This window comes from Meriones unguiculatus, chromosome X, assembly GCF_030254825.1.
Source record: "Meriones unguiculatus strain TT.TT164.6M chromosome X, Bangor_MerUng_6.1, whole genome shotgun sequence".
In the NCBI taxonomy this organism is placed as follows: domain Eukaryota; kingdom Metazoa; phylum Chordata; class Mammalia; order Rodentia; family Muridae; genus Meriones; species Meriones unguiculatus.
In genome coordinates, this window is record NC_083369.1 from 90,953,272 (window position 1) to 90,967,493 (window position 14,222).

Genomic DNA, 14,222 nt, shown 5'->3' on the forward strand with positions numbered 1-14,222 from the left:
ACTTTTCTTAGGTATTTGATGAGAGGTTAAAGATATTACACATTTTTAAGCAAATAGATTCAACTGAAATGATACTTGTGTTGTAGCTGAGCTTATATTCAGGAAGAAACCTGACATAATAAGAAAAAATAATTTTTAGTCTAAAATACAATTATATATTTACAGCTCTCAAGTTGAGATGTTAGGAGTAGTTTGAGACAGTAGAAGTGGGTGTGGATCCCTGAAACACACCATCCTGAAATTTATTTCTCAAACACTTAAAAATGAATATTCAGAGACAATAGAAAGAGAATTATGTCTGAAAAATTTGACCATTTGTGAAATAAACCATATTATAAGGGACATCTGCATTAGTGAACAGTACATACATGCAGAGGCTTTTCTATGGTCCTATGGCATTCTGGCTGGGAAAAATCTTTACACAGGAAGAAGAGCTGGTGTGATGATTGCCCTTGTTAGGTATTATCTTAGATTGTTGTCACTTGGGGGACATTATCTAACTAGTAAGATAAACTTTACTTCCTCTGCAGAGTCTCCCCTCAAACTTTCTAGCCAGCTGCAACCTCCCTTCTCTAGATATCCACAATCCAATCATTTCTTTCTTCTTTTATATCAACTGCGGGTATGTTGTTCCTCTGGTGAGCTTGTCTATGGTTTCCACGTTTCTGAATGGCAATACATTTGTATTTTCTCCCTGCTAATCTGTTCAATAATACACACACACACATATTTAAATGTAGATTAAAAGTATAAATATTTAGACATAACAATCTGAGTGTACTAAAAAGAAAATATCCTGATCTATGCAATGACCCCTAAATATTTGGATATTTTTACACTGTCTTTGTCAGTTGTAACTTTCTACAGAACACATGAAACTGGAAGGAGAAATTGTTCACCTCTACAAGTCCTGGCCTCTGATACTAGAAGAAATGCTTCTTTACTTCAGGACAAGTAACAGGAGTCCACAGTTAAATATACAAATGTTTATTTCCTGGCTATTAGTAAATCTTTATTATAAATATGAAATTCTGCACAGGCAAGGTAGAAACAGCCTAATAATGGTTCCAGTTTGTGCCAAAACTAAAACAAAATTCATTTTCTCAAATATATATGTAATATAATTTTTTCTTTATGTTGGTCAGTATTCATACAGAATCATATATTATGGTCAGGTTCTCCACTAGTATGTGAAAATAAAGTCACAACAAAGAAGTTTTCACTCACTATTGGGATATGCTGTGTAAGTGGTTCAAATGCTGGTGTTTTAAAGAAAAATTCAGCCTCTGGTTCTTCTTCATTTACTATACCTTCAAGTACATACACACGTACATCATATTTTGATTCCAACAAAAGTTTGCAAGGGTATCTTCCAGGCCCAAGAGGAGCAAATCGTAGAGGAATTGAAGCAGGTCCTTCTAAAGGTAGGAAAATATTTTAAAAGCAGTAGTCGTTTTAAATTTGAGACCTAAAATCATCTTTGGTAATAAATATTTAACATTATTCTGTGAAATTGTATCTACAAATAATATTCTAAGTATCTTTAACATTTCATATTCTGTCTATATCTTATTACACAGACACATTTTTGAATGAGAGAAGATGTCTTTCATAGTTTTGTAGAAGAGATATTCCATCCTAAAAAGTCAATAGGACCTCCATGTTTTAAAAGATATCCCTATGTTGCTTTTACTTTACATTTTGGATAACAAGTCAGGGGAAGAGAAATAGGTATTTCAAGGGGCTTTCAGTGTTTAATATTAAATTAACATAAAATATTTGATTGGTCAGAGACAGCCAAGTGGCTCCATTTAACTCACAGTGAGAGAATAAATGAAGAATTTACATGGATGATCCAGTATTACCTTGATGTTCTCTTGCATAAATAACCCATATACTTTTCAATTTGAGAACATGATATAAATACCCAGTAACTAATGTTTAACATTAAAGAGAAAGCCAAAGGTATTCTTATGTCTATATTAGAATCCAAATATTAATCGCAAAACTCTAAAAAATAAAGTTAGGCTCCTTTCTGTCCAAATTAAAATAAAAATCATTGTGTTAGAATTTATGAAAATATCACTTTTATATCTTAGATTATTATTATTATTATTATTAATTACAATTTATTCACTTTGTATCCTGACTGCAGCATAGCCCACTTTCTCATCTCCTCGCGGTGGCACCTTCCCTCCCTTTTTCTTCCCTATATCCCTCCCCTAGTCCACTGATAAGAGAGGTCCTTCTCCCCTCCTATTGACCCTAGCCTATCAGGTTTCGTCAGGACTATGTGGATCCTCTTTTCTCTGTGGCTTAGTTGGCTACCTTGCCAGGGGGAGGTGATCAGAGAGCAATCAAAATGACCTCTCCAGCATGTGTTGTCACTTGAATTTTTGATATTAGCCATTCTAATGGGTGTAAGGTGAAATTTCAGGATCGTTTTGACTTGCATTTCCTTGATGACTAGGGGTGTTGTCTGCTCTTTGATCACCTTACCCTGGCAAGGTGGCCTTACTAGGCCACAGAGAAAGAGGATCCAGACAGTTCTGATGAGACCTGATAGTCTAAGGTCAAATAGTAGGGGAGGAGAACCGCCTCTAGCAGTGGACTAGTGGGCATGGATAGGAAGAAGGAGGGAGAATGGGAAATGGAGGAGATGAGGGAGGGGGCTAGAATCAGGATACAAAGTGAATAAATTGTAATAAATAATATTAAAAAAGAATTTAAATTTTATTTTCATTCTGGTTGACTGTAAGTATTGTAGAGTAAATAAGAAGTGACTAGTATAAGGGAGAAAGAATAAGCTGAGGTATACATATTCCTGAACATGACAGCCATTCAGATTAGTGTTGAAGGAAAGAGGAAACCAGGTTAGGACTCAAATATCTTGTGCTATTACTTTCTCTTACACAAATCCGAGTCGAAAAATTCTAAAATTAACTGGATTTACTAAGTGGCCTATTTGTTAACATAAAATGGCAGTGTGTATTCTATGTAAAATGTCTTAGTTTTGTTTGCCAATTTTAAGTTTTAGAAAAAGGAATATGGGATGGTATTACTAATTTTGAACTGACAAAAGTTGCAGAATGGACCAATGATGACTTATTTTAGACTCTGAGTGTATTTGGAGAATTATATGCCATACTTAGACTTCTTATATCAAAGTTATATGAGAGTCAGTATTGTTTTATTCAAGATACTTTGTGCAATATCTAAAATAAACCCCATAAAAATATGAAGCATGAGGATAATGGTTTGATCTACATAAAATTTGTTGTGCTTATTCACATTTATAGTCTTGCTATGGAAAAATAAAATGAGAAAAGTTCGGAATTTTAAAATCTCAAATAAATTAAAAGTATGACTTAATAAACTAGTTTATTTAATTTTCCATCATATAAAATAGTGCATCAAATATGGAAGTAATGAAGTAATAATATATTATGTTACGTATAACTTTCTAATTAATTTTTATCTATATTACTACAAAACAATAAACAGATTAAAAAAACAATAAACAGAATTTCTTCGTTTGATAATGAGCTACTGAATGTGAAAACTAAACTTATATACTAATTTGTATGCATGTGTCTGTCAAAACACTTTTGTTGAAAATTATTCTATGATAATTATATGGACAGAAAACAGATGACCAATTTATTAAACATATTTCCAACTACACATGGAAAGTTCTTTACCAAAAGCACAAGTCATACATGCTAATGTCAGTTTTGTTCTTTGTAATTATTTTATGTTTTTATAACTAAATTTCATGAAATGAAATTTGAATATGTATTCCATGTATAATGATAGTTTTCTTGATAAAATAGATTAATATTATTCAAGAAAAATGTTTATTTCTTTCTGAATGGATTGGCTGAAATTAATTTGATGATTTAATACTAAACATATTGTAATACTCAGTAAAATAACATTAATATCATTGACCTATATCAATTACATAATAATTATTAAAATGTGAGCTTTCAGCTTGCGGATTACCTTCCACATTTGCCTGCTGTGAGCTAGTCATTACTCTTATTTCCACAGCCAGTTTTCAAGAGATTTATCAATGATTACCAATTACTTTACTATTGCACATGATTTTAAGATATACATATATATATATATATATAAATTCAGTTTTCTTAGCCCACAATTAAACATTTCTTTAGTTTCATTAACAGTTACTTGTTTTTTTAAGCTGTGTCAACTTCATTGTTAGGTTCATGTGTTTTGAATCATCCATATTCTTGAATATTAGCTTACTAGGATAAAAATGTCTAGACCATTCATTTGCTTCCTTCAATTTCCTCTTTTGCTTCTAAATATTATACAGTGAATACAAAATCAGAAGACCAACAAGTGAAAGTTTACTTAAATAACTTTTGCCAAAAAATATAATACATCTTATATAAAACTAAAGGTCACTCTAGTTAAGAAATTACAGTCTTAGGATTACCCAGCAAATTGACAGAAACTAAAATAAATAAAATGTAAATAAATTTCAGCAAAATATGTAGTCACATGTTTACTATCATTAATATTTTACAGTACATATGTATCAATATTCATATTAACCTGAGCACAATTATAATAAAAGCATGCATCAGCATACCAGTACTAAATACATTATATAAATTATAAAGAACATGGTTATATCAAAGATACATTACCCATGAATAAATAACTTTTTCTTCTAGTATGATCCTGCCTTTAAATATCTGTAATACTGCTAGATATTATAATCAAAAAAGTTTTGAATACCTGTTATTTTTTGAGGTTTAATTTCAAGAGATTGATTATGGAGAGCTGGAGTTTCTGGAATCTGAGGGATGCAAATTTTCCCGGGTATATTAAAATGTTCAGGAAGGCTCAGTTCGGAGGTATATAAAACAGATTTAGGCTTCTTCAAATATGACATATTAAAGAGCAAAAGGCACTGTAAGGGAACATTGAAATTTTATTGTAATTCTCATAAATTTTACCTCCAATACATATTACATGCTCAGATAAATCTATTGGAGGAAAATACAGAAGATGCATGAACAAGATTATGTCTTTAGAATTGTTATCATACAACTGAATCACTTACCCATACAGGTTATCAATTATGTCATCTTTTTTTTATTTTTTTATTATTATTAGTTACATTTTATTAACTCTGTATCCCAGCTGTATCCCGCTCCCTTATTCCCTCCCAATCCCACCCTCCCTCCCTCAGCTCCTCCCTGCCCTTTTCCAAGTCCACGGATTGCGGAGGACCTCCTCCCCTTTCTTTTTTTTTTTATTCATGACTTTGTTTATTTCTTATAAATGTCAGTGAAGCAAAACATTATTAAAACAAACAAACTAACAAAAAACCTTATCCGGAAATATCCTCTATTTAACTTCCATGTAGATTTTATAGAGAGCTGAAAAACTGAGCTTGCTTCATAATTTAGATACAGTCAGTAAACTCTGATAGAGGGATGAGGTCAGCAAGTGAGATTTGGTTGAAGATACAGTCACTGGCACTTGCTAGTCAATGGCAAATAAAACTTTAAGGGAACATCTGTCCTTCAAAATACTTCAGTGGCAAGGGTATTTTTATTTTTATTTTTTTATTTTTTTATTTTTTTTATCAGTTACATTTTATTAACTCTGTATCCCAGCCATGTCCCGATCCCTCATTCCCTCCCAGTCCCTCCCTCCCTCCCTCATCTCCACCGTGCCCCTTTCCAAGTCCACTGATAGGGGGGACCTCCTCCCCATTCATCTGATCCTGTTTTATCAGGTATCTTCAGGACTGGCTGCAAAGCCCTCCTCTGTGGCCTAACAGGACTGCTCCTCCCTTCGGGGGTGGGGAGACCAAAGAGCCAGTCATTGAGTTCCTGTTAGAAATAGTCCTTGTTCCCCTCACTTTGGGGAACCAATTGGTTAATGAGCTACCACAGGCTACATCTGACATTCAACAAAGGACCATGTATGGATATAACCTAGAACCTCCTCCCCTTTCATCTGGCCCTGTTTTATCAGGTATCTTCAGGACTGGCTGCAAAGTCATCTTTAACAGTGGCTCATGCCCCCCTTTTTTCAGTGCTTACAGTGACTGACAACTTGTTAGGAAAATATTTAATTAATGAGCAACCTTGAAATACAGCTTCATTTCTTCAGTAGAAGCCTACATGCCTTCACGTCTATACACCCAACAATAACATAATTTGCAGGATTTACCAAGCTACTACTCTCTTCACAATTGACATTTTTGATTATATAAAACCAATTAGGTTTCAGGCCTTTTTGGATGTCCAGATCAAATGCCAAAGCAAAGATTCACTCAGGATTTAAACTAGAATTCCTGAAATAATTCAGGGATTGGTTCTATGCCACCATGAAAAAGACAACTGGGGAAATTCAAAGGCCAGAGGGACCTACATATGTCTAGCATACTAGGATTGAAAGAAAGAAAGAAAGAAAGAAAGAAAGAAAGAAAGAAAGAAAGAAAGAGCAAGAAAGACTGCTCTGAGAAATTCTGTGAGTAAACAGACTCTAATGGAAAAGCAGAGATTATGGGATAAGTTGATATTGATCAGGAAGTTCATTCCTAGAGCATCCTGAGAACATTGGCTTTTTTCTAGCAAAAACTAGAATGGGCACAGAAGAGCATATGAGCATGTTTACCTTTTAAAGAATCATTTTGTCTGCTTACTAAGAAGAAATTTTACATTATTTCAAGCCATAATAATAGTCTATGCTAATATATTTCTTCTGATAACATCATAACACTAATCACAGCAACTATGCATGAACAGAACATTCATTATTTAACAGTTATCTTACAAACTTATCTCAGTTTTCATAGGTTGCCATTATCATGATATTAAAAATATAAAAACAGCAACTTGTATAGGTTTAAGTAACCATCCTATAATCATACAGCTGGACATAGAGTATCTATGCTTAGCTTGGTCATTTGATCCCAGGCAGCATCTTGGGGAATTTGTACCCAATCAGTCATTTCATAAGATTTAAATTTAGTTGTTATAGAGAGGTCTGTTTGATAGAGTTACTTTAACTTTCTAAGAACATTCTAATGTTCAGCCAGAATTGACAATTAGTGTAAATTCAAGACTACACTACAATGATTAAAATCATACAGTAGAATACTTTAGTTCAGATGCCCTTATATTTACTACAGTAACAACTCCACTGAACTACTAGAAAAAGAGAGTATTCATCACTCCCAATGAACACAATATTATAATTATACAATAACCTAACTACAAAGTTTTAAGGGTAATTAGAGCCATTGAGACAGCTTATCAGGTAGAAGAACTGGCCACCATGACTGATGACCTGAATAGATCTCTGAAACCCACACGATAAAAGGAGAGCACAAATTTCTGCAAACTGTCCTATGCTATACCTCTGATATCTTCTAACCTGGCACCATGTGCAGGTTCAAATGTGTGTAAACACACATGTCCATACAAATGCACACACACACACACACACGCACACACACACACACACACACAAAATGAAGGAATGAGTACATAAATAAATAAACAAATTTTTTTTTTCCCAAAAGAAACTGAATGTCATCATTTCTCTATCCTTACCTCAATCTTGGTTAGTCCGAGGAGGGCAATGGCCACACGAATGGTACTGCTCTCCAGAGTGTCAGTGATAGCCCTTCGTTCATACTCAAGAGTTGACATCTGTTGCTGAGCTGCAAAAACCAAAGCCTTTTCCTTAGCTTCATTAGTCACTGATACTTTAAGGTCCAAATCAACGATTTGATGTGGTTTGCAGTTCAAATATAGAACTGGATCTTCCTTATTATACTCTGGGGAAAATAAACATATTTATTAATGTAATGGACATTTATTACCTTAGCATTGTTATCTAGCATGAACTGTGAGGTTAGAAAATTTTAAAAAGTAAAGTTAGTTGTTATGTTCATTAATCAGAGGAAAAATAAACTGATAATATATTTCTACTAATTCTAAATAACTGACTAAAGAATAAGACTTCAAAAATAAAAAAAAAATTACTATACTGTTATTTTCTAAGAGAAGTTTTACTCCAACAGCACTTTACTAAAACTATCAATATGATCAAAAATTTAGTACACTGTGACCCTAGTAAGGTTCAAATGGTAATTCTCATGAGGACAAAGTAGGACAGATTCTCACATACCTAATCCACTAAAGCCTGATAGCTAATGAAGTCACTTTCTTTTATTGTTAATCACGAGCGGAATGTGCATTATCCCTTATCCTATCACAAGAGAACAAAGAGAGCAAAATTCACCAGATATAGGATAATACCTATAGGATGTCTCCAAGGACAAATTTGATCTCCATGTAAAATAGCCTAACCAACAAACCAACCAACCAACCAAACAAACAATGTAATAACAACAACAAAAACAGATTTCTATCTTACATAGGAAAATCTTCTTAACCATGGGGAAGAGATTTCTTTGAAAATGTTATCATAAACTAACAAAAACCATAATTTCCTCACCAAATTGTTAAAACAAAATACTCATCTTATTTTTTTGATCATGTATTCTCAAGCACATATAAGATACTTCAACATAAGCTATAATTCCAACCATAAAACAATTCTTACTGACACCTAAAAGGTATACTTTAGAATTACAATGAAAATAACATAAATTATGAGCCAATTAAAAAATACAAAATACTCATTCTTGTCACTGTTGATAATTTCCTTGAGTTTTCAAAATCACTATTATGCCCATTTCGTTCAACTCCTTTACTTTCCAGTCAAAACTTATGTCTGAGGTTTCATATTCAGTTTCAGTTTTTATTTTTCCAATCTCTGGAATGAGTTCACACACTCATTAAGGATAATATAGGGGAAATGGAAACAGGATAACAATGATATCCTTTAAGGACAAGCAAAAATTAAAACTTTGTTTCATAAACAAATTCTTTAAGTGCTAGTAATCAGTTAGACATAAGAATAGAAGTCTAGATTATAAATGAAATTTTATAATGAAATTATATAAATTTATAAATATGAATATAAAATATAAATTTTATAAATGAAATTATAAATGAAATAAAATGAAATTTTGAGAATGTAATGATTTCCAAACAGAAATGGCTAGGTTTAGTCAGCAATATTTGGTATACTAACTTCTTATATTATCTGAAACTTAAAAAACAAAACAGCAACTGTGTTTTTAATTGGTAAATAAGTGCTATTTCATAAATACAAACATAATAAAGTTAGAAGGATGCTCTCTAAAATATGGTTGCGTATTGGAGAAAACTGCTATAAAAATGGTTTCATGACCATACAAGGAATAATCTGATTTGTCACCGTATCAAATGAAACAAAACATGTGTAATATACCTTCTAGAGAGCTGCTGTAGTCAATTGGACTTTGAGGCTTTATTGAAAGAAAGCTGGAAGGCAAGGGTAGCAAACCATTTCCTTCTACAATGTATATCAAATCTCCAATCTAAAACATAAACATATAATAATACTAAATTTAAGCACTCATAAAAGTATAAAGCATAGCCATGTCACAGTAAAACCTATATACTTTCTAGGAAATTTCTTGCATAGTTTTTTGAGCAACATATGTACTAATTAAATAGGCAAAATTGAAGCACAGCCCTGCCAGCTCCCCTGAAAGCACAGCCAAGAGTGGTAAACTGCACCTCAAACCCCACGCTCCATTTTAGACCAAGAACTCTGCGTGGTTTCCTGCAGGGACCCAGGTCCTTGTTCACCAACTTGCCTGATAGCACACCCTATACTGATAAACTGCACCCCGTACCCTGCACTCAATTTCCTGCCCCACTACTCTGCAGGCTTTCCCAAGGCTTGCCTGCAACAGGAACCCCAGGTAAGTCCCTCCCTTCCCGTAGGCTTGGCCTGCCAACTCTCCTGAAAGCAAATTTAACAGAGGTAAACTGCATCCCAAAGACTGTGCTCCACTTCTGACCCCACAACTCTGCCTGCTTTCTTGGAGGACTGCTGATATCAGAAACAACCAGATAAGACTCTGGTAAAACCCTTGCTTGACATATACTCCCCTCCCTGCCTGGAGTCCATCTTCAAGCCCACAACTTCTCCTGCTTTCTTGGAGGCCTTAATCACTAGAGACACAAACAATGTTGGAACCAATGACCACAGAAAACTGGTTGAATAAGAATACCCTTGAAATTTTTTGCAAATATTCTTAGAGGCAAACTTTTTTTAAAATTTTTAATTCTTTATTTATTACACTTTATTCACTTCGTATTCCCCCTGTGGTTCCCTCTCTCCTTCCGTCCCAGTCCCTCCATTCCTTCACCCTCTGCATGCATGCCCCTCCCCAAGTCCACTGATAGGGGAGGACTTCTTTTCCTTCCTTCTGATCCTAGTCAATTGGGTCTCATCAGGAGTGGCTGCAGTGTCTTCTTCTGTGGCCTGGTAATGCTGCTTCCCCCTCAGGGGGAGGTAATTAAAGAGCAGGCCAATCAGTTCATGTCAGAGACAGTCGCTATTCCTACTACAATGGAACCCACTTGGATAATGAACTGCCATGGGCTACATCTGTGCAGGGTTCTTAGGTTATCTCCATGCATAGTCCTTGGTTGGAGTATCAGTCTCAGAAAAGACCCCTGTGCTCAGATTTTTTGGTTCTGTTGCTTTCCTTGTGGAGTTCCTGTCTTGGTGGGATCTGTAAAAGATCATCCTGCGTGAGCTATCCCAGAAGCAGAAAGACACACATGGTATATACTCACTCATATAGACATATAATAAAGGATAAACCTACTAAAATCTGTACACCTAAAGCAACTAATCAAGAGGGAGGACTCTTACTAAAATGCTCAATCCCCATCCAGAAAGGCAAAGAGGATGGACATCAGAAGAAGGAGAAAAGAGGGAACAAGTCAGGAGCCTGACACAGAGGACTTCTGAAAGTCTCTGCCCTGCAGACTATCAGTGCAGATGCTGAGACTTATAGGCAACCTTTGGGCAGAGTGCAGGGAATCTTATGAAAGAAGTGGGAAACAGTAAGATCTAGGAGGCAATCTTAAATCAAGTATGCCAACATGAGAGAAACTTTGTTACAATGCTGTAACTACACAATAACATAAGTTTATAAGAAACTTAAGAAGTATAAGACTTCTTCTCCTCCTTCTTCTTGTATTATTATTGCTATTATTAGTAGTAGTATTTTATACCATATGAATCTATGAGTCTATTTTTAAAATGTATATTTTAAAAATGAGCAGATAATGAGTACCTGAAATATTTTAGGACACACTATTAAATTAGAAAAAAAAAACTGTTAAATATGTAAAGCTAAAATAAAGGTGAGAACCATGCACGGCCACCAACAGAATACACTGAGAAATCTTTGTTTGGTTAGTAGCTATTAAGTCCCAGGAAAGTTTTCTAGGTCTCTGAGTTCCATTTTCCTTCTCTGTACAACTGGTGTGTTTAGAGGCCTAGAACATAAATGAAAACAAGTTGAAGAGCTTCCACTAAAGACATACCAGAAAATCACACTGGAGAGGTATTATTAGATCCTGATTCAACATAGAATAATAAATTAAGGAATAAACATAGGATCATGAGGCAATTAGGAAATTTCAACACTGACTAGATATTGAAAGTTTTGTCATTAAAGAGCAAACAACACTGTAAACAGAACAAAACAACAGCCTAAAGACAGGGAAAAGTTCTTCACCAATCCTACATCTGACAGAGGACTAATGTCCAGAATATATAAAGAACTCAAGAAGTTAAACACCAACAAACAATGTAATCCAATTAAAAAATGGGGTACAGAGCTAAACAGAGATTTCTCAATAGAGGAATGTTGAATGGCAGAGAAACACATAAAGAAATGTTCAACATCCTTAGTCATTCAGGAGAAGTAACCAAAATAAACCTGAGATTTCACCTCACACCCATTAGAATGGCTAAGATAAAAAACTCAAGAGATAATGTATGTTGGAGAGGTTGTGGAGAAAGGGGAACCCTTTCATTGCTGGTGGGAATGTAACCTTGTACAACCACTTTGGAAATCCATCTGGTGCTTTCTCAGAAATTTAGGAATAGTGTCATCTCAAGATCCTGTTATACCACTCCTAGGCCTATACCCAAAAGATACCTCACCATTCAATAAGGACATTTGCTCAGCTATGTTCATAGCAGCTTTATTTATAATAGCCAGAATCTGAAAAAAGCCTAGATGTCCATCAGCAGAGTAATGGACACAGAAATTGTGGTACATCTACATAATGGATTACTACTCAGCAATTAAAAACAAGGAAAACATGATTCGCAGGCAAATGGACAGAAGTAGTAAAGGTGACTGAGGTAACCCAGAAGCATAAAGACACATATGGTATATACTCACTTACAAGTGAATAATAGCCATATAATATAGGATAAACATACTAAAATCTTTAATCCTAAAACAAGGAAGACCCTAAGGAAGATGCTTAATCCTCATTCAGAAGATGAAGCAGGAAAGACATTGGAAGTAGAACACAGGGTAAAGGACAGGAGCCTATTACAGAGGGCCTCTGAAAGAGTCTACTCACCAGGGTATCAAAAGAGATATTGAAGCTCAAAGCCAAACGTTGGGCAGAGTACAGGAACCCTAATGGAAAAAGAGGGAGATCGAAAGACCTGAAGGGGACAGGAACTCCACAAGGAGAGCAACAGAGCCAAAATACCTGGGCCCAGGGGTGCCTGCAGAGACTGATACTCCAGCTAAAGACCACGTATGGAGAGGATCTAGATCCCTTGTTAAGAGGAAGCCCACAGGCTCCTCATTTTCCAAGTGGGTTTCCAAGTAAGAGGTACAGGGTCTGTCTCTGACATGAACTTAGTGGCCGGCTATTTGATCAACTCCCACTGGGGGTTGCAGCCTTGACAGGCCACAGAGGAAGATGATGCAGCCAGGCAGCATGAAACCTATCAAAAAACTAGGGAAAGGACATAGGGGGAGAAGAGGGAGGATAGGTGGGACTGGAAGGATATAAGGGAGGAGGATATAGCGGGGATACAAAGTGAATAAATTGTAATAAATAAATAAATAAATAAATAAAACTTTGAAAATAAAATAAAATAAAAAGAAATTAAAATATTTTCAATTACATGCTACCATTAGCCTTTTCAAAAATAGGCAGTTAACATTATAAAGATAATGAAACGTGGGTAAAAGTGTGTGGTCATTGGGACTCTCTTCCTTATATTCATGAAACTATTTTGCTATGCTATTGAAAATGGGGGCAAAATACAATTTCTAGTCCCATCCATTTGTGCCCTTCTCTACAGTATGTACAATCTGGATATATCATTCCACATTATGACTGATTTATGTTAATATTATTTTGAAATTAAGGGAATTGAGAACTATAAGACACAGTTTTGTATTCCTCATGTTCTTAAAAGCAAGATATTCATGTACAATGGTTTATTCTCTTTCTCTCAACCGTGAAGGAAAGAAGCTGATCACAAAATCCAATGAGATGCATATTTGCCTGCAGATGATTCTTGAACAATCCACACAACGAAATTCCATTCATTTGACTCCCTACATCTTGATCTATGTAGACTCCCTTTATTTTATGTTGTCAAGATTTAAAAAAAAAATTAGTACTTGCAGATTTTCTCCTTCAGTTCATTTATATGGTTGATTACATTGATGGATTTCCATATACTGAACCACCCTTGCATGCCTGGGATGAAGCCTACTTGGTCATGGTGGATGATATCTTTTATGTGTTCTTAGACTCGGCTTGCCAGTATTTTATTGAGTATTTACATCAATGTCCATAAAAAAGATAGGTCTGAAGTTCTTTTTTTTTTTTTTTTTTGATGCATCTTTGTGTGGTTTAGGTATCAAGGTGACTGTGGCCTCATAGAATAAGTTTGGTAATGTTCCTTCTGTTTCTATTTTGTGGAATAGTTTTAGGAGTATTGGTGTTAGCATAATCATCTCCTTAGATGCCAAAAAAGCATTTGACAAAATCCAACACCCATTCATGTTTAAAGTCTTGGAGAGATCAAGGATACAAGGTACATACCTAAATATAATAAAGGCATTATACAGCAAACCTATAGCCAACATCAAACTCAATGGAGAAAAACTCAAACCAATCCCATTGAAATCAAGGACAAGACAAGGCTGCCCACTCTCTCCATATCTCTTCAATTTAGTACTTGAAGTCCTAGCTAGAGCA

The 14,222-nt window shown here is 34.8% G+C and overlaps 1 protein-coding gene across 1 annotated transcript in view; it reads right to left on the bottom strand.

Moving 5' to 3' along the window:
• Positions 1-14,222, bottom strand: part of Cfap47 (cilia and flagella associated protein 47) — a 446,261-nt gene that overhangs the window by 140,520 nt on the left and 291,519 nt on the right. The window contains exons 44-47 of the mRNA XM_060374666.1: positions 9,379-9,487; positions 7,608-7,834; positions 4,753-4,945; positions 1,228-1,424 (exon numbers count right to left, since the gene is read on the bottom strand). Coding sequence (XP_060230649.1) covers positions 1,228-1,424; positions 4,753-4,945; positions 7,608-7,834; positions 9,379-9,487 — 726 coding nt within the window. The remainder of the gene's footprint in view (positions 1-1,227; positions 1,425-4,752; positions 4,946-7,607; positions 7,835-9,378; positions 9,488-14,222) is intronic.